Source organism: Mastomys coucha, unplaced genomic scaffold (assembly GCF_008632895.1).
Source record: "Mastomys coucha isolate ucsf_1 unplaced genomic scaffold, UCSF_Mcou_1 pScaffold22, whole genome shotgun sequence".
Taxonomy (NCBI): domain Eukaryota; kingdom Metazoa; phylum Chordata; class Mammalia; order Rodentia; family Muridae; genus Mastomys; species Mastomys coucha.
The window spans coordinates 24,107,839-24,125,852 of NW_022196905.1; the positions used below are offsets into that span (position 1 = coordinate 24,107,839).

The 18,014-nt window shown below is 45.9% G+C and overlaps 1 protein-coding gene and 1 long non-coding RNA gene across 4 annotated transcripts in view; one reads left to right on the forward strand and one right to left on the reverse strand.

The window, feature by feature from the left end:
* The window catches only part of Nudcd3 (NudC domain containing 3), an 87,272-nt gene extending 70,962 nt beyond the window's left edge, over positions 1 to 16,310 (forward strand). Inside the window, exons 5-6 of one of the 3 annotated variants that reach the window (XR_004109928.1) lie at positions 2,577 to 2,765; positions 8,763 to 8,864. Coding sequence is in view for 2 of the 3 variants with exons in the window: in XM_031339732.1 (XP_031195592.1) it covers positions 8,763 to 8,951; positions 13,819 to 13,929 (300 nt within the window). In the remaining variant the exon portion in view is untranslated. Of the gene's footprint in view, positions 1 to 2,576; positions 2,766 to 8,762; positions 8,952 to 13,818 lie in introns of those variants that run through there. The other 2 variants (XM_031339733.1, XM_031339732.1) reach the window with 2 other exon arrangements.
* Positions 605 to 2,668, reverse strand: LOC116069246. The gene is made up of 2 exons (XR_004109935.1): positions 935 to 2,668; positions 605 to 850 (listed from the first exon to the last, which is right to left on the reverse strand). It is a non-coding gene; the product is annotated as an uncharacterized LOC116069246 (long non-coding RNA).
* Positions 16,311 to 18,014: the final 1,704 nt, after the last annotated feature.

The window sequence follows — 18,014 nt, forward strand, 5'->3', positions numbered from 1 at the left end:
TTTGTTTGTTTTGTTTAGTTTTATTTTTCGGGGAGCGTCACTTGTGGACAATAAGTGATCTTACAGAGAGTAGCCATAGGCATTGTAGCTACTTCTCCTTCTGGCGCTCTCATCAGCCTGGGCCCTTGCCTATATTTAGAGTCCCTTCTTGATGAGAGGTTTAGGGCTGGTCTCCCACCACCCAAGAAAGCACTGTGTATTATGGAATACAGCTATTTTCAGATGTTAAAAGTCCGGTGTGTTTTTACTTTATTTGTTGGTGACATATTATGGCCAATTTTTTACTTCTGAATATATATATGGGACAATCCTATAAATTATTAAGGAGATTGTTTTTATTTATAAAGGGCTTATTTTTGACCCACTCATCACATTACATTGGCTGTGTGGACTCAGCATAAGGATTAAAAAAAGGTTACCTAACTATAGGGGAGGGGTGTGCCTATGGGCCATCATTGTAGCCATGCTTGACTTCTTATGACCCTTGAGATGAACACCTGGCTCCTTAGTCTCTACATGCCTACTTACTACTTGTTAGGCCAGGAACTTGGTCTATGGATATAGCCTTTTTTGGAAAAAAGGGCTTTACAAATAGGAATTTTAGTACAAGATATTCTGGATTTTCTGGATGACCCCTGAATCAGTGAAAAACATCCTTAAAAGAGACAGAAGAAGAGACATAGACATAGGAAGTCCTTATGAAGACCAAAGATTAGAATGATGTGGGCATAAACCAAGGGATACCAGCAGCCACCTGAAGCTAAAAGAAGTAAAAGGATCCTTCCTTGAAGAAGCCTGCAGTGGGTACAGCCATGCCAACTCCTTGATTTTGGACATCTGGTCTCCAGAACTACAAGAAATAAATGGTGATGTTTTAAATACCCTCTGTTTTGGCCCAGTCTGATTTTTGTTATAGAAGCCCTGGGACACTCACACAGGGTCCTCGCAGCATCTCTGAAGAGGAGTGGCATTCTGAACTGTTATTGGTATTCCCTAGACTCTGCAGTAAAAGCTTCTGACCTTCTCACCTCCAAGCAGGGGAGTGTAGACATGCCACTTGCTTCTCAGCCCTTCCACGTGTCCTGCTGCTTCTCCCTTGTGTGGTGGATCCCACACCAGACAGGCAGGGCAGGCAGGGGTGGCAGCTAAAACCGTGTGACAGTTCTTGCCTCCCTCCCTCCCACACTTGAGAATGTTAAATGAGACTTCTTGACTCAGGCAGGCTCCTTGCCTGGTTACGGAGATGTAAAATCGGCCGTGGCAACAGCACCAGCTACTTTTACTGACTCTTCATTCGGTTCCAGAAGCTAGGCACTGAGCTTGTGCATTGTCCTCGTTTCTTCCTCCCTGTGGAGAGCTGGCAAGCTGGCTGTCCTCTGCATTGCGTGGGTAGCTGTAGGCAGGCAGCATGCTCTGCTTCAGGGACTGTCGGACATGGCTGTGTTTCATAGGTAGTTGGATCTGCCTGAGCAGTGAATGCCATTCCATACACACACATCTTCATGTATTGACATCTTACACACAAACTACTTAGCATTGCTCAGATAGTGCTAGAATATTTTCTGAAGAAATAGATGTTGGAGTTCAGGCTTTACAACTTACCTCACTATGTTTATTTATGAATTTTTTTTAGCCCTGTGAGTATTTTTATATAAACTGTACCTCCCTGACTGTATTGAGATCATTTCCTGAAGTTATTATTTCTCAAAAAGTGGAATCCCAAGATAATTACTCTGTGGCTGTCCCTGAAGGGTGCATCATTTCCAAGTGGCACTAGTGCTGCGGCAGCAGCGACACTCCTTGTCTCTCGGCCATGGACTATTTAATGTTCCTTGCCAGTTTGTCTGGGCATCTCCAGTTTTCTTTTAAGGATGAAGGGTCCATTGTTGGCCTTCCCTGAGTTGCAAGCCACCTTTCCTGGTGTAACTATATTTCCTGGCCTATGAAGATGTCCTTGTAGATCACTTACCGATCATGTTCATTAATCTAGAATGGAAGCTACAGATTAAGTTATTTTAGCATTTTGGCAAGTGCCCCAAACCTCTCGGATGTAAACGTACTGGAATGGGAGTTCTTATACCTGTAGTGCAATGCTGTCTCCAGGCTGAATCCTTTTCCCAGTTTTTGTCAAGATTCTTAACGTTGTTCCTCTCCCTGGATGCCAGTAGGGAAGAGCTGAGGCTTGGAGATCACACAGAAGGCAGTGACCTAAGACTACTTGTTCCAATGAAAGCAGGACTATGCTGAACAGTGGATGGACCCTCAGCATCTCCTCCTGTATAGTAGGAAGAAAGTGGCACATAGCACTCTGCAGAGTGTTGGTGTATTCTGCCTCCCTGGGTGAGATCCATGGCTGTGTCCTGTCTGATCAGTGTAGCATCTTAGTTTTTGTTTTAATTTCTTAAGCTCAAAAAGGCAGTTGATGACATTGAAAATCAGGAGACTACTTGTATAGTGCTGGTTTGCAGCATATTCACAGGAGTCAGGCTGCCCACATCTCCCCACAGTGGGTGTCGAGCTGAGCAGGTGCTCCCGCCATGCTGTCATCTCATCCCATTATCTGCCCTTGTTCCAAGGTGCCTTCCTGGAAGGAACGTCCCACAACATTCCCGTTGGCCCAAACTCAATCACACGGGCAGCTGCGAGGAGTAAAGCCATCCTCACTGGGCACAGTGCTTCCCTGAATAGAAATGAGGTTCCGTTACTAAGGAAGGAAAGGGATATAAATGCTGGTGAGTCATCGGCACAGATCGGGGGATGCTGAGGTAAGTTTATTCACACTGAGGGTGAAGTTTTTCTGTGAGGACATTTTGGGAGCACTGTTCAGTCAGTGACAGTCTGGGTCCCTCTGGGAAATTATTGTGTACTGGGACCAGGCAGGTAAAGGAGAACCTGGAAAATGAGAGTGTGTCCAAGAAATGGTGAGGTCACAGTGACCTTGTAGAGGGCCACCTAATTCTGACCCAATGGTTCAGAGTGACTTTCTAAGCCACTGAGAAAGGAGGAGGCCAGGAGGAAGCAAGCAGTTTCCTTGTACAGAAGGTGCTCACTTTAGCATTAACTGTGCCCTGTCAGTAAGGAGAGACTGTGGCTGCAAGGTCAAGTGACCTGGCCTGTTGGGAGATGGGACCTCGAAGGGTCCTAAGATCTTGACACTTGTGTGTTGGTGACAGTGTGGGAAGACCTGGGATGAGAGGGAACATCCTTGCAAGATACTTACAGGTGGGCCACAGACACATCTGGGTTCCTCAGGAGACACTAGAGAGGGTCCTTAGTGAAGTAGAGAGGACCATGGTCCTGTGCTGCAGGGAAGGTGAGGCCAGGCTGCTACTTCAGAAGACTTGCTTAGTTTTAGGAAGTAAGTCAGGGTACAGGGCCAACACAGTGTTCATTTAAACATTCAAAAAAGGCATTATTGATTATGCAAAAGCATACAGAGGGGGACAGTTGCTAAATGCCTATGTGGCTCTCTGTACTTTCAGCAATATGTAAATTTGAAATTATTAGAAATGAGTAGTGTTGCAAGCATACAAGGAAACTCACCATCATTAGGAAAATAAAGTCAAAATTACAGTGAGGTGCCTTGTATACCTGTGAGAGTGGCTGCTAAAGAAGCCCACAGTTCTCAATTTGGAGGAGCTGTGGTACCCTGAACTCCTCACTCCTGCTATGAGTATCAGGTGGTAGGCATAGCCAGTGTGCTCCCATTGCAGCCCTAATGACCTTACAACAGCTTCCTGCCTAACTGCCAGACCCTAGGCATACCTACCTACACATGGCCATGGACAGACAGTGATCACCTACATAATGGAATAGTCTTGTCAAGCATCATAACCCACAGGATCCAGAAAGGAAGTGTGTGCAAGCCCACAAGCTGTGGGTTTTATGGGGAAGACATCCTGGACCTGGACAAGCTGGATGGCAAGATGAGCAATGCAGAATGAAGTGGAGGGAGGGCCTGGCTGTGGGTGGGTTGTAGTGGAGGCTGGAGGAGATGAAACTGCAACAGGGTGAGTTTTACTGTGTGCAAACTACACCTCCACAAGTCTGACTTGTTACAAAGTAACAAAATGTTAAAACAAAAACAGCTAATTTAAGCAAACCATGGAGCTACTTTTGCCAGGGTGTGGTCTTTAGCCAGGAACCCTTGAAATCTGTTCCATGAGCATTTTTCCTCTGTTCTCTCACACTTTGATTCTGTCTTCACTATCAAGAACAACCTACCCTACCCTCAGAGACTTGAGTATATTCTAACCTTTAAGTATAATTATTTAAGTAGTTTATTTGGAAGATTAAGTGCCCAAAGTGTCTACCTGAGTTCTCTAGAAGTATCACTCCAAGGAAGTCAGTGATGATCAGAAGAACTTGTCAGATAAGACTTCTGGGACATGAAGCTATTAAAAAAGTAAAGGCTAGGTCCTGGGTGTGAGGGTAAGGAGCCAGACAGAACAGCACATGAAATGCTTCAAGGAAGCTTTGTGGAAAAGTAGGCCAGGCCAATGCAGGGTGAAGATAATCATCATATATCACACTGACAATGCAGCTTTACTTAATCTTTGCCCATTCAGAATATTCACAAAAGTTTTGGAAATGACATCTTGGGTTTTCCAAGAACCTTTGGTGTGGTCTGCTGCCTCAGATTTAAGAACATCCTGAACCTTAGGGGAGAGGTCACTGAGGAAAATACTGGACCATATATGCTTGTATGTAGCCAGGCAAAGGAATAACAAGCTACTGCACCCTCAAAAATGACTATAACAAAAAGAAAACAACAACAACAAAACCCTAAATATCTATGAGGGAGTAGAGAGCTGGATCCTTTCCTTGTGCAGTACCAGGCTGTGGAAGTAATCTAGCTCCAATGGGAAATGATTTGGTGGTTTCTTGAAACCTGAAGTACCACGTGAGCCAGCAGTTCCATTCCTAAGTAAATACCAGAGGGACGGAAAACAGAAACCCATCCAGATAGCAGCATTATTCATTATAGCCAAATGGATAAGTAGGCTGTGGTAAATTCATCCAGTGGAATGTTCTTCAGCATGGACAGGAATGAAGTTCTGATACGTGCCACAACATTGATGACCTTCAAAAACTTAAAGAGAAATAAGCCAACCCAGAGCAATATAAGGTTTCATTTGTGTGGAATCCAATGAGACAAAAGCGTCAGTAATTGTGCCAGAGGTGTTGGGCAAGATATTTAGGAGATTTTATTATGGTAAAATGAAGAATAACTACAACTGGCTGTAGGGCTTCTTTTTGGAGTGATGTTTCAGGACACAGATGTGGTGGTTAGTTGCATACCATCATGGATTTTCCAATTGCCACTGAGCTGTTCACTTTTGAAAAAAAAAAAGTGTTGTGTAATTTCACAATAAAAAATTGATTTTAAAACAAGGTGGTTGACATCTTTTACCAGCATAAATAAGTGATGCATTTTGGTGATACTTGGTGATGTGATATGGGTGAAACCATGCTGTCTGGTACAATAGCCCTCAGCTGCTAGTAACATCCAGTTAGATAGTTGACATAAACACCTGACTGAGGAATGTTTGTGTTTTAATGATAGATATTTTAAAAGCTGGTTGTTGTGGTGGTGTATACTTTTTTTTTTTTAATCCTAGTTCTCAGGAACAGGGTAATCATGAAATCATGAACTCAAGGCCAGCCTTTGTTCAGTCTCAAAAAGGGATGTGGGGTGGGGTGGGGGCTGAGGGGCTTGAAAGATGGCTTAGTGGTCAAGAGCACTTGCTGCCATGCTGTGGGGGTGGGTTGGTTGGTTGGTTGGTTGGTTGGTTGGTTGGTTGGTTGGTTTTAGCAAACAATAGTCAAAGCCAGGCATGGTTGCTTGTCTCTTAAATGGAGAGTGAGGCCAGATCGCAGGAGCTCACTGGACAGCTAACGTAGCTTCACAGGGTGGAGAGCAATAGAGGAAAATACCCAACATCCTCTTCTGTTCTCCTTATACAAATGGGTGTACACACTTGTACTTGTGTGCATATAACACACAAGGAGCCTGAAATGTAGTCTAATAGTATATTACTTGTCTGGAATGAACAGTGCCCTTAGTTTGATCCTTACTGCTACAATAACTTTGAGAATTTTTTTTTTTTAGAAGAATTTGAGCATGTTCTTGTAAATAGAAGTTCTGTGAAAATAAATATAGATAAAATATTTCTAATGATAAAAAGTGATTAGATTCATCATGAATTTTGTTAGATTTACTAAGTACACAGGTGGACCTGGAATGGGATGAACCCTACCCCATCTTCCCACTGTGGGCTTGGAAGTGAATCTTCACCTTACATCTGGCAGGTGGCTATACTCCACTCTCTCCACAGACCAGAAAGTTGTCCTGTGTTCTATTTCTCATCATGTCTGTGGAGCTGTGGGGCTGAGCATCTGTGTAGACTTAGTGGTAGTTTTGAGTCTGGTCCTTGTGGTATACAAAGGTCCACTAGGAATAGCTGATCTGCAAACAGTGTTGGGTCTTTCCCTGGAGTGCTGTTGGTGGGCTCAGAGCTGAGGCAGGAGAGGGTCTACCTCCCACAGCCCTCACTTAGAGGATTTGTCTTTGTTTTTATTTATTTATTTATTTATTTATTTTTGTGGTTTTTTTCAAGACAGAGTTTCTCTGTGTAGCTCTGGCTGTCATGGAACTCACTCTGTGTCTTTGTCTTAAATAGTCATGATAATGTGTATGTTACAGAGCCTTGGTTGGGGTGGGGGTGTTCTAATAGTTTACTACTGTAGATCTCGGTAATGATCATTATTGATAAAGATAAAAGGCTTTCTTCTTTCCATTAGCTTCTATAAGCACCTCAGAATGTCTCCAGAAAGAAAGAATACATACTTATTTCCTACTTGAAGGTTCTTCACTCCTCAGTCTTGGTAAAGACAGGGCAGAATTCTTAGCATTAGGATTTCTGTGGCTTATTTGGGGTTCCCACCTCACAAACTGCACATCATTTTAGGACCTGTGGATTACAATATATAGAATAGTTTTGTTTATAAGTTTATAGTTTATAAATTGGGGCTAAACAATAGAAGTCTTTTACTGGTGGAGGTGCCACCATAGGCAGGTGCTTTCGCCTATTTAAAAAAAAAAAGTAGTTCCTCCCCCCCATTTATTTTATGTGTATGATGTTTTGTCTGCAAACCATATATGTGCAATGCTCAGAGAGGCCTGAAGAGGATGTTAGGTCCCATGGGACTGGAGTTATTGGCGTTGGAAACCACCATTTAGGTGCTAGGAATCAAACCCAGGTCTTCTGGAAGAGTAGCCAGTGATCTAAACCGGTGGATCATCTCTCTGGCCCTTCTTCCCTATGTCCGTTCCCTTGTACTTTTGACATAAGAAGTAGAAGTTACAAGGTGGGAGCTGGAGCAATGTCTCAGTGGTTAAGAGCACTGGCTGCTCTTCAGAGATCCTGAGTTCTATTCCCAGCAACCACATGGTGGCTCACAACCATCTGTAATGGGATCTGATGCCCTCTTCTGGTGTGTCTGAAGACAGCTACAGTGTACTCATATAAATAAAATAAATAAAAATTCTAAAAAAAAAAGGCGTTACAAGGTACTGAGGTCATATCACAATTACAAGTTTTTGTGTTGTTTTTTCCATTTCTTGAAACCTCTACTGAATGTTCCTTCACCACCAGCCTACTCTCTTAGATGCTATACTCTCGGGGACTGACGCCAGGGTTCTCCAGGTCAGGCGCAGCAGCCCTTAACCCTCCCTGTCTGAGCATTGCATGATTTAGCCCATTGCAGTCACCTTACAGGATGCACTAACATTATACCTTGGTCTACTCAGATAAAAGTTTCCTGATGAGTCGTCCAGCCAGTGACCATGACGGCTACTGCCATCGCTTCCAGTTTCTTTTGTGTGCCCATTTGACCAGTAGCCTTGGGGAATGGTGTGTCCTTGTGACAAAAGCAGCTGTGCCCTTGAACACCAGTTTTATAAGATGCTGCTGATGTTCTTTGTTCCTCTCACTGAAATTCCCTTGGTGTCTGAGTTCCTGTGGTCATAAGCTTTACAGATTCCAAAACTGAGGGCACTGCATGGTAATGGGTGGATGCTGCTTTGCTTGACCACACTGGTCTTAGACTATCCTGCAGCTCATGTTCAGCTTCTCTTGGGCACCTCTCTGAACCACTGACGTCAAGGACTGGGGCTGGAGGGTTACTGCAGGTACCAAGGAGAAAGTGGGGACAGGTCTTGTCATGGGGGGAATCCTTGAAAGATTCTGCCATGTATTAGGCTGCATGCTTCATCTCAGAGGTCCCACCTCCCAGAAAGGCAGCAGGAGACTGCGTGTGGCTTTTGGAAGGGAGGAACATGGTTGAGCTGGGCAGAGACAAGGCCTTACCAAGCAGGGATGTAGCAGCATGGGAAGGCCCAGGGCCAGCTTTTAGAAAACAGTGTCTGCCTAGGAAGTACAGACACATGTGGTAGACAGTATTCTGACTCTGAGGACTATGATCAGTAGGATTCGGGTCTCCTTAAGTGCCTTCAACATGACCTCTGGCTCAGAGGTTCCTGCATGTGACCTCAAATACCTACTCATTCAGCCACCTTCCCTTTGTGCAGGTTCTAAGCTCAGCCTGGAATATCTGCCCCTCACACACTTTGCTGTGTCCCCAGCACAGTATGCCTGTTCTCTACTAGGCTCTGTCCACAGTGCTAAGTATTCTTTCCCCAGAGGCTTGGGCTGTCTCCTGCCATACTTGATATAGATTTTTCTTCCTGCTTGTCCCAGGTGAATCTGAGCAAGGTTGGAGAGTACTGGTGGAGTGCCATCCTGGAAGGAGAAGAACCCATCGACATTGACAAGATCAATAAGGAGCGCTCCATGGCCACTGTGGATGAGGAGGAACAGGCAGTCCTGGACAGACTCACCTTTGACTACCACCAGAAACTGCAGGGCAAGCCCCAGAGCCACGAGCTGGTATGAGCACCATACCCTCTCTTGTATCATCAGCAGGCGGGTGGGTCATGCTGGTGGGAAAGAGGGCATGGGGATAGGGTAGTCCTGGCTTCCCCCCAACCCCTGCTTCAGTTCTACAATGTCCTGCCTAGCTAGGGAAGCCCAGCTGCTCATGTCACCTAGTCTTTACCTGAGGACAGATAAACATTGCTAATCAACCATATCTCATACCTATGCTGTATGGTACAGCCTTGAGGGTGTCTCTTTATTTGCCCTGAACACACACCATAGCTTAGAATTGTTGAGTACTGATGACTCCTTATGCCTTATCTACAAGCAACTTCCCTGGAGCCCTGACAGCCCCATTGGCCAGGCTTCAGGGCCAGCTTAGGTTCTAACTCCAAAAGCTAATGCACAGCAAATAGTAGGTGAGTGAAGTGGAGTGCTGGGGCTGTAACAAGGGAATGTGAGGTCAGCAGCTTTTGGGAGAGCAGAAGGCTAATGCTTGACCTGTAGAGTGCCCAGGGACAGGCTGCTGGTGGCAAAGAATGATTGCTTAGATAAACACATTTGTTCTTCCTCTTAATAATCCTGAGAGTAGCTACTTAGGGAAGAAAAAAGGCTGTTGCTTTGGGTTCTCATCACTGTGAAACGCCCAGCCAAACAGCACATGAGCTCATGTGCTTGTAGACTAAGCGTGGCTCAGAGAAGGATTGGCAGCTGGGTATAGGCTATCTACAGAAAGGCAGCCCCCAGAGCTCCAGAGACGTTAATGTGTGTTCTCTGTTGTCTCTGAAGGAGCCTTTCTTCTTGGTTTGTTTGGATTGTCCTGTCTTTCCTTTCAGAGTGGCTTTGTACCTTGGAGCAGGGGTCTTTACTATGCTCTGTTGTTGCATTGGCCACTGTAGTCTGTTTTCATGGACATGTTTCCTACACGTGAGGTCAGGATGCCTTTAGAGGCAGCACTGATGTCCTTACCTCTTCCCCCAAGCCATCCCAGCACATGGCATGAGCATGAGCTATGATGGACAGGGTGGGTTGACTGCTGTAGGCTCTGCACAACAGTTCTGGTTAGAGCGTCTGCTTCAAAGTGAAGAAACTGAGGTTTTGAGGTCTCAGGATGTATTGTGTCTCATAGCAGCTCTAGCAGAGGGCTAGGCTTTCCTTCAATGTCCTGGCCTTGTGTGTGGTAAGGGGAAGGTCCATGTAATACAGAGGTCCTTAGGCAGAAACTTGGAGCTTTGGTACCTCACCTTAGCAGAGGTAGCCAGACCTGCTTGGTCACAGTGTAATACAGTCATGTTGGCCTGTGTCTGCTGGACAGAAGGTCTATCTGGGGCACTTTGCCTCGTGGGTGGGACCTTATGGATCTGCTCATTCCTATGCCCAGGGTCAGGACTTTGTCCACAGAAGGACTTAGATGTGTATAGAAGGTGACTGCCAGAGTCTGCCTTGACCAGAGAAGTAAACACAGATGCTATCAACCCAGGGGTAGGTTGGAAGGAAGAGCTACCAATTACCACTGAGAAATTTGTGCCACAGAATAGAGAGACCAAGGATGAGTGTGGCTCTTCATACCTTCCCCAGATGCTGTGACTGAGTCTTTGTTGTAGAGAAACATTGAAATAGACACTGATTGTGGCTTGTCAGTGTCTTCTGCAGATTTGAACTACAAGATGTAAGAGAAGCTAGAAAGTACTACAGCTTATTGCACCTGTGAGTCTCCAGGTCTCTCAGATTGCATCCCTTGCAGAACACATGTTAAAACAACCTCAGTTGCCACTTGCCTGGGAGTTAGCAGCAGTGCAGGATTTGCATGATAGGTCAGGCTCTGTGCACCTTGTCTCCCTTTCCTTTTCCAGGCTCTTGTCCTTTGTGCAGCCCTCCTTTTTTTCTTCGGTGCTGGTGCCCTCTGGCATGGCTTAATGTCACCTTCCTCAAGGACAGATGGAAAACAGTCTGCATCAGTGAGAGCAAGCACACAGCTGTCTTCAAGGATTTAAGAGGCCAGCCTTGTTAATATGACCTTATTCAAAGAACAGTTCAGCCTTGTTTTGCAGTCTCAATAAATGTTCCTCTGCAGGAACTGGCTGCTTTGTTCCCATCCTTGTAAGTCTTAGATCACCTAGTTTTGATGACTACTTCCCAGCCTACTGTCCCGGACTGGGAATAGGGTAGTATGCTTGTCTCCAGTAAACCAAGGCAGCTCTCAGGAAGTTCCTCACTGCCAGTCTGAAATAGGCTAGCAAAAGGATCAAATGATAACAGGGCTAATCCTCATATGTATGCACAAACATACTGAATACAGTGTGGGGGCTGCTACTGGAACTCTGTCTCACTCCAAAGGCAAGGCTTTGGGGGGTGTCCTATTTTTGCTTTCTATGAAGACTGCCCTCTTTGCCCACAAGACATTGCAGAAACCTGAGTGTGGAACAGAAGGTCCTTACAACTGTGCATAGAAGACATGCCCATGGTTGGTATACAACTTCCACACAGCTGTTTATGATCCAGCACTGCGAAACCGAGGAGACTAAACAACAACCCAGCTAAGAAGGACCCTAAGGAAAACCTTGAAGATGCTGTGGTCTAGTGGAAAGAGCTTGTCTTAAATCTCAATTGATTTTGCTGTGGACTTGTCATGGGTCTGGCAGGGGCCATTGAGTGAGTGAGTGTGCTTGCCTAGATGAGGTCCCAGCAAGGCCTTCAAGAAGCTAAGGCATGGGTGGAACCCAATGTGATTCCATCCCCAGAGCTGAACAAATCAGGATGGCCAAGGAAGCCTCTGGCTGTGGATAATCAGGAGCATAGGTATTAGGGCTTTGTTAAATTTTCACATGTCCCACTACCTGCCTAGTATCTGTGCTGAAGTTTTAGTTCTATGAGACACATCTTTGGTGTACAGCACCCTGGGGTTCCATGTAAAGTATCTTTAGCCCTTTCTTTTATTGAGCAAAGAAACAGAACTAGAAAGGTAGGTCCTGATACAGCAGGTTAGCTCATAGTCAGTACTCATAGGCAGGGCTTTCATGGGTAGCTGAGGTCACTTCTCTAGGATTGCCACTCCTAACTAGCAGAGAAAGAATGGAAATGGGGCCAGGTTCCTCTGCCAGCCTCCATCTGCTATGCACATTGGCAGTCACAGTTACCAACGGGCCCTGTATTGATGCCCATTTATGGTGTAAACTTGAAGTTTTCTAAATCTGCCAGAATTTTAAATTGTGCTTCTAATGCCACCAGTGCTTTGTATTTTAAAGCATTTTAATTTTGAAGTGGTAATATACCTCTTTTTTTTTTGTTTTTGAATTCTTTAATCACCATAAGGTCACTTCTTTCCAAAGTCAACAAATGGAATACTCTTCATCTTTTCCCTTAGCTGGGGTGTTCATCTAGAAGGGTTGTGTTGAAGTACACAGGTGCCATTGCTGTCTGTGCTTCAGTGTGGCTCTCTAGGGTTCCTCCAGCCTGGTGGCACTTACCCCCAACAGACGGTGACTGACATTGCACAGAAGGTGTCACTATATCCTGAGTGGATTTGGTGCCACACAGGATGGTCTGATCTCTACCTTGGCCCTGGAGAAAGGGCCATGCGTTTATCTTGGCATTCTGGGCTCCCTCAATTGTGAAAACAAACCTAGCAGCCTTTCCTTTGCATAATGGGTCCCCACACAGCCACTAGGTTCTTGTTCACCCTGCAGCTGGCTAAGGCTCAGCAGCCTTCTGCCTAGGTTATCTGGCTGGTCTCATCTTGTTTTCTTTTGAGACCATACAGCTTCATGTTTCTCATGGGCAAAGATGGAGGCCTACTATGTACTAAATATCTTTGATATGCTTGTTGCTATTTTATTTAGATTTAAAAACAAGCCAAGATTCACTTATCAGGAAGCTTGAATTTTTAACAATCCATAGTTCTCAGAATCCAGTAACTCTGCTGACATTCAAATTTTTCCATTTTGCTTTCAATCTGTCATCCTCGTGATAAGGGCAGCAGCACCTGTCCTCTGCACCTGTTCTACAGGGCTGTCTGCAACAGGTGCTCCACTGGGGGACAATCTCTAGTCACGTGTCTTGTTAGTCCTTTTGGTTTCTTACGGTTGGTTGGAAGGAAGGAAAGATCTCCTTATCTTGGTTCATCTATGGTAGCAACTAAAGAAAACAGATGCTCGGAGGAAGGATAGCCCATTAGCACAGGTGCAGCTGCTGTCACCAGGGACACAGCCTAGAATCACACAGCTCCAGTCTGCCTCTGATTTTCAAAGGCTAGACAGCTCAGTAGTGGCCATAGACTGGGAGGAGCTAAGTCTACCAGCTCTCACTGTGTCCTAAAGGCAGTGGGGTGTTTCTGACTGCCAGGTCCACAGCTGGAGACTTGGAGGTCTCTCCCTTCCCCTGTACCAGTCCCAGTATTGTCTGATGAGTTTTTAATGACAAGAACTTCCTTCCTTGGGAAAGAGGTGTTAGAACACCTCTACACACGTTAGTCTTGTCGCTAAGGGCCTGGGGCACCACCCCTTCATATCTGAATCATCTCCCTGGGGATTACTGTAGGCTCTGTGGGTTGTGTGGAATTTGGACAGACCTAATGGGAAAGGGACTGAAGATGAACTAAGATTAGTTAGGGCTTTACTGGAGACTGAAGCTGGAAAGCTAGAAATTCAGTCTTGGGAGAACAGTCTTGCAGAGGAATTGCCAGTCAGTGGTTGCCTCCTTTGGACACAAACTGGCCAAACTGGCCTACAGTCCTCTGGCCAGTTGGCCTTAGCAGGCAAGTCCTCAAACCCCTCCCCCTCCCCAGGAAGCAGGATGTCTCTATGCCTGCAGGCAATCTGTTCTAGGAGAAAGCATGCAATGCCTTGTGATCTCCTTTAATCTCTCTATTTTCTATTTGTAGAAAGTCCATGAGATGCTGAAGAAGGGGTGGGATGCTGAAGGCTCTCCCTTCCGAGGCCAGCGATTCGACCCGGCCATGTTCAACATCTCCCCAGGGGCTGTGCAGTTTTAATGACCGGAAGTAAAGGAAACCCTCACCATCGGGGAGATGGAGACGTTGTCCTCCTCACTCCCTGCATGCCAGGGACTCACTCCTCCTGATCAGTCCTAGCCATTTTTTTCTTTCAAGATGAACCAGGCCTCCCATGCTGACCTTCCACCTTCAGACTATTCTAGAGAAGGTGCAGGGCCAGCTGCTGCTTGGCAGTGTCTATGGCCAACACTAAATGAAGGTGTTTGACATGCAGGAGGGACATGTCCCAGCCTACTGGTAGCACATGTTCTGTCTCCACAGCAACCAAGCACTGCAGGCAGCATTTCCTTTCTCCCCTGTTCTCTCTGCTTGCTGTTGTTTTGACGCTATTCTGCTTGCTTGTCTTCTGATTTGGGGATAAGGAGTAGCTGGGCTCAGACAAAGCTAAGTTGAATTGTGTGGGGCCAGGCACCTGCATGAGGGCTAACAGGGCATGGCTGTGGGGCTGCTATGGGGTTCCCTCACTTGTTGACCTGTGTCTGTCCGTCTGTCTGTCTGTCTGTCCGTCTGTCTGTCTGTCTTTGTGTTTCTCTCTGTCTCTGTCTCTGTCTCTCTCTATCTCTGTGTGTGTGTGTGTGTTCCATCTTGCTCATTTCTTTGTGAATACACTTGCCTCAGTTTATGGGCAGAGCAGCAGAAACTGGGGTCTGTTTGAGATGTTGGGGGAAAGTCTGAGGTTCTGACCTCTGACTCAGGTGTGGCAAGGATTCTGTCTGTCCCTTGACTGCAACTGCCTTGCTTCAATTCTTGTTGAAGTGAACTAAGACTAGCCACTACTACTTACTCCCCACAAGACCTCTTCTTGGGGCATGCTGCATTGAAGCCTGGGTACCTTCAAGAAGAGATCACAGCATGTTGGTAGTTCATTAGCAGATCATGTCAATTACACTCCCTAAGGAGCTTTGACCCTGAAGAATGCCTCAGGAAAAAAAATGTATGCACTAGCTTAAAGGCAACGACAATTGGAGTCCAAGAAAATGAAGATTTCCCTGTGCCAATCACTAGACTGCTTCCTGGAGCTCAGAGCCTGTATGTCCGGGCCAGCCAGAGTGTGAAGACCTGACCGGAGGACCAGGACTCAGGTGTCCCAACACTTTACAGACTCTCTCTGTGCCGGTTGGTGCCCGGCATCTCCATTTGCCTGGTTCTCAGTCGTGTGTGTGTGTGTGTGTCTGTGTGTGTCTGTGTGTGTGTGTGTCTGTGTGTGTGTGTGTATATACATGTCACAGCACTAATTTCTGAATTCTGGTAACCAACCATACAAATTGCAAGAATTAAGACCCATTGACACCAAGGCAGCCTGTTCTCTGGAAATAGCCGTGCATGGAGTGCCATGTCCATATTCTTAGAAGGAGCCATTGGAAGAGCAGATTGTAGAACTTACTTAACTGTGTAGATAGGAGCTGGTTCATTGCAGTCATTTAAGGGATTTCTGGGTTACTTTTTAAAAGTCCATACTGGGAGTTAAATCTGTGGGCCCAGGTAGACCACGATGGTGGTCAAGGGAGAGCAGTGGACCCCAAATACCCACTCTGGAGTCTGAACTTGTGATTGGACATTGGTCACCAAGTTGATGAAATCTCCCTAAAGAGGTCACTATCCAGGAGCAGAATCTGTCACATTCACAAGATCCCCAGGACACTTTGCTGTTTGTTCCTGAAGTTTCCATCAAGGTTGTGCACATCCCTGTCCCATGCAAGCTGTCTCACCTAATGAAGGAAGTTTCGTGGTGTGTATGTATCTGCAGTCTTCTCTCTAGTCCTAGTTGCCTCCCTCTCAACCCTCATCCTGCGGGCAGTCTTGCAGAAGGAATAATGACATGGAGGAGCCCTGCATCTTTTTATTTAGGACAGTGCTTTTACTCTGTGTTGACTCATCTTCATCATTGTAGCATGGTTTTATTTTCTGTGTTGTATTTTTTCTTTGTCCCTGCCCTATTTCAACAAACAAGCCTGTATAGAAAAAAGCAGCCTGGGGGATATAGCATTGGGTGTAGGCTGTGTGGCAGGAACCTGTGCTCTGTGACTGATCCCTGTGGCATGTTGTAGTGCATGGTGTGGTGGTGGCTACTGTATCTACATGTCTCCATCACAGTGAGGTTCAGTCCCAGCCAGCCAAGTAGATAGTTCTTTGCCCTGAGGCACTGCCTGGTTTGCTCAGCCACTGAAGCTGGCACGTTGCCTGTTTTCTCTTTTTAGACACGACAGCCACAGTTTGGTCTCCAAGTCCCACCAGCTGAGGTCTGAGGAAAGCAGGGTGACTCTGTCCCCTTTGTCCAAAGACCCAAAGAGTGGGGTGTCCAACCTGCAAAGTCACTCTGGCTCCTCGGTGTTGGTTTGCAATAAATCTGTATTTAAGCAGTTCTGGGTCTGTCTGTGACATTCACTATTCAGACACTTCCGTGAGTGGTCATTACCCTTGACTTCTAGTCATGAGTCCTGAGTCCCTCTACACGGTCAACACCAAAACCAAATGCTCTGGGTTCTTTCTCATCTGACCTGTCACTACTTTAGAAATCCTGCGTGGTCTACAGAGTGAGTTCCAGGACAGCCAGGGCTATACAGAGAAACCCTGTCTTGAAAAAAACAAACAAAAAAAAGAAATGCTATAAGCTATTAATTTTTTCTTTTCTTTTCTTAAATACCATGACCCAAAGTAACGGGAGGAAGGGTTTATCTAGCTTATACTTCTATATTATAATCCATCATTGAAGGAAGTTCAAGCATGAACTCAAGCAGGACAGGAATCTAGAGGCAGGAGCTAATGAGTCCATGGAGGAATGTTCACGTCTCCTAGCTTGCTCACCTGCTCTCTTACAGAACCCAAGACCAGCAGCCCAACACCCACATGGGCTGGGTATTCCCCTACGATCACTAGTTTAGAAAATGCCTTACAGGCTTGTCTACAGGCAGATCATATAGAAGCACTTTTCCAGTGGAGATTCCCTGCTCTCAAATGACTATGGATGGCTGTCAAGTTGACATAAAACTAGCCTGCACCCATCCCTACTCACTGTTTACCAGGCTTCCAAACCCTTAGAACGCAGGCTCTCATCAGTACACAATCCCGTGTCTGTCTCAGAATCCATGGATCTCAGACTTTTCCTTCCTGTGTTGTACCCAATTCCAGAGAATCCATCATTGACCCTATTCACTCTCAGTATGCAAGATCTGTGGGTTTGCAAGTTAGCTTCTCAAGTGAATGAAATACTAGAATTGCCCATCTCATTCCTGGGACTAGAAATAACCTTACCAAAAAAAAAAAAAAAAAGTCTTCTGTGATTGGCTCTGAGAGTACAGGAGTGAGCACAGTCAAGCATTTTGTGTGGAAATGTGTCCAGGAGGCGTCAGCTTCTGTGCAGAGAACTCACTGGCCAGAACACTGTGTGGGGAACAGGCCCTCACCCCACCTTAAATCTGCTCCTCTAGCAGGCCAGCTGGCAGCCAACTCACCCAGGAACTGGATGGCCTCCTGTGAGGAGAAAGCATGGACTTAGTGCAGAGCCTGGCTAGTTCTTGATAAGCTATCCTCTTTGGTTAAAGGCCCAGTGACCCTGCTCAGTGGTACCCGGGTACAAAGCTGGGTATTCTACTGAGGTTGATCTCTACTACTTGCCTGAAGGTCTGGAGTGTTAGATGTCTGAAAGAGCCTCCTGCCCAGGAACATTTTCTGGATGTGGTCTGAAAGCCCTGGGTGCCTCTTCCCAGTCTTGCTTACCAGTCACTGTCTCAGGTGAGGAAAAAAAAATATTCTTTTCAGATTGACCAATTAACTCAGGGTGCTAAAATACTTGCTTTATTTGTTTTTGGTTTTGGAGGGTTTTGTTTTTTGTCTTGTTTGTTTTTGAGACAGGGTTTCTCTGTGTAGCCCTGTCTGTCTTGGAACGTGCTCCACAGACCACGCTGGCCTCCAACTCAGAGACTGATTGGTCTTTCTCTACCTCCTGAGTGGTGGGACTAAAGGGGTGTGCCATCACCAACCATCCATTATTGGTTTACTTTGGTTTGTTTTCTTTCTTAAGGCCGGGTTTTACTTTGTAGCTCTGGCTGCCCTGGAAGTCACTC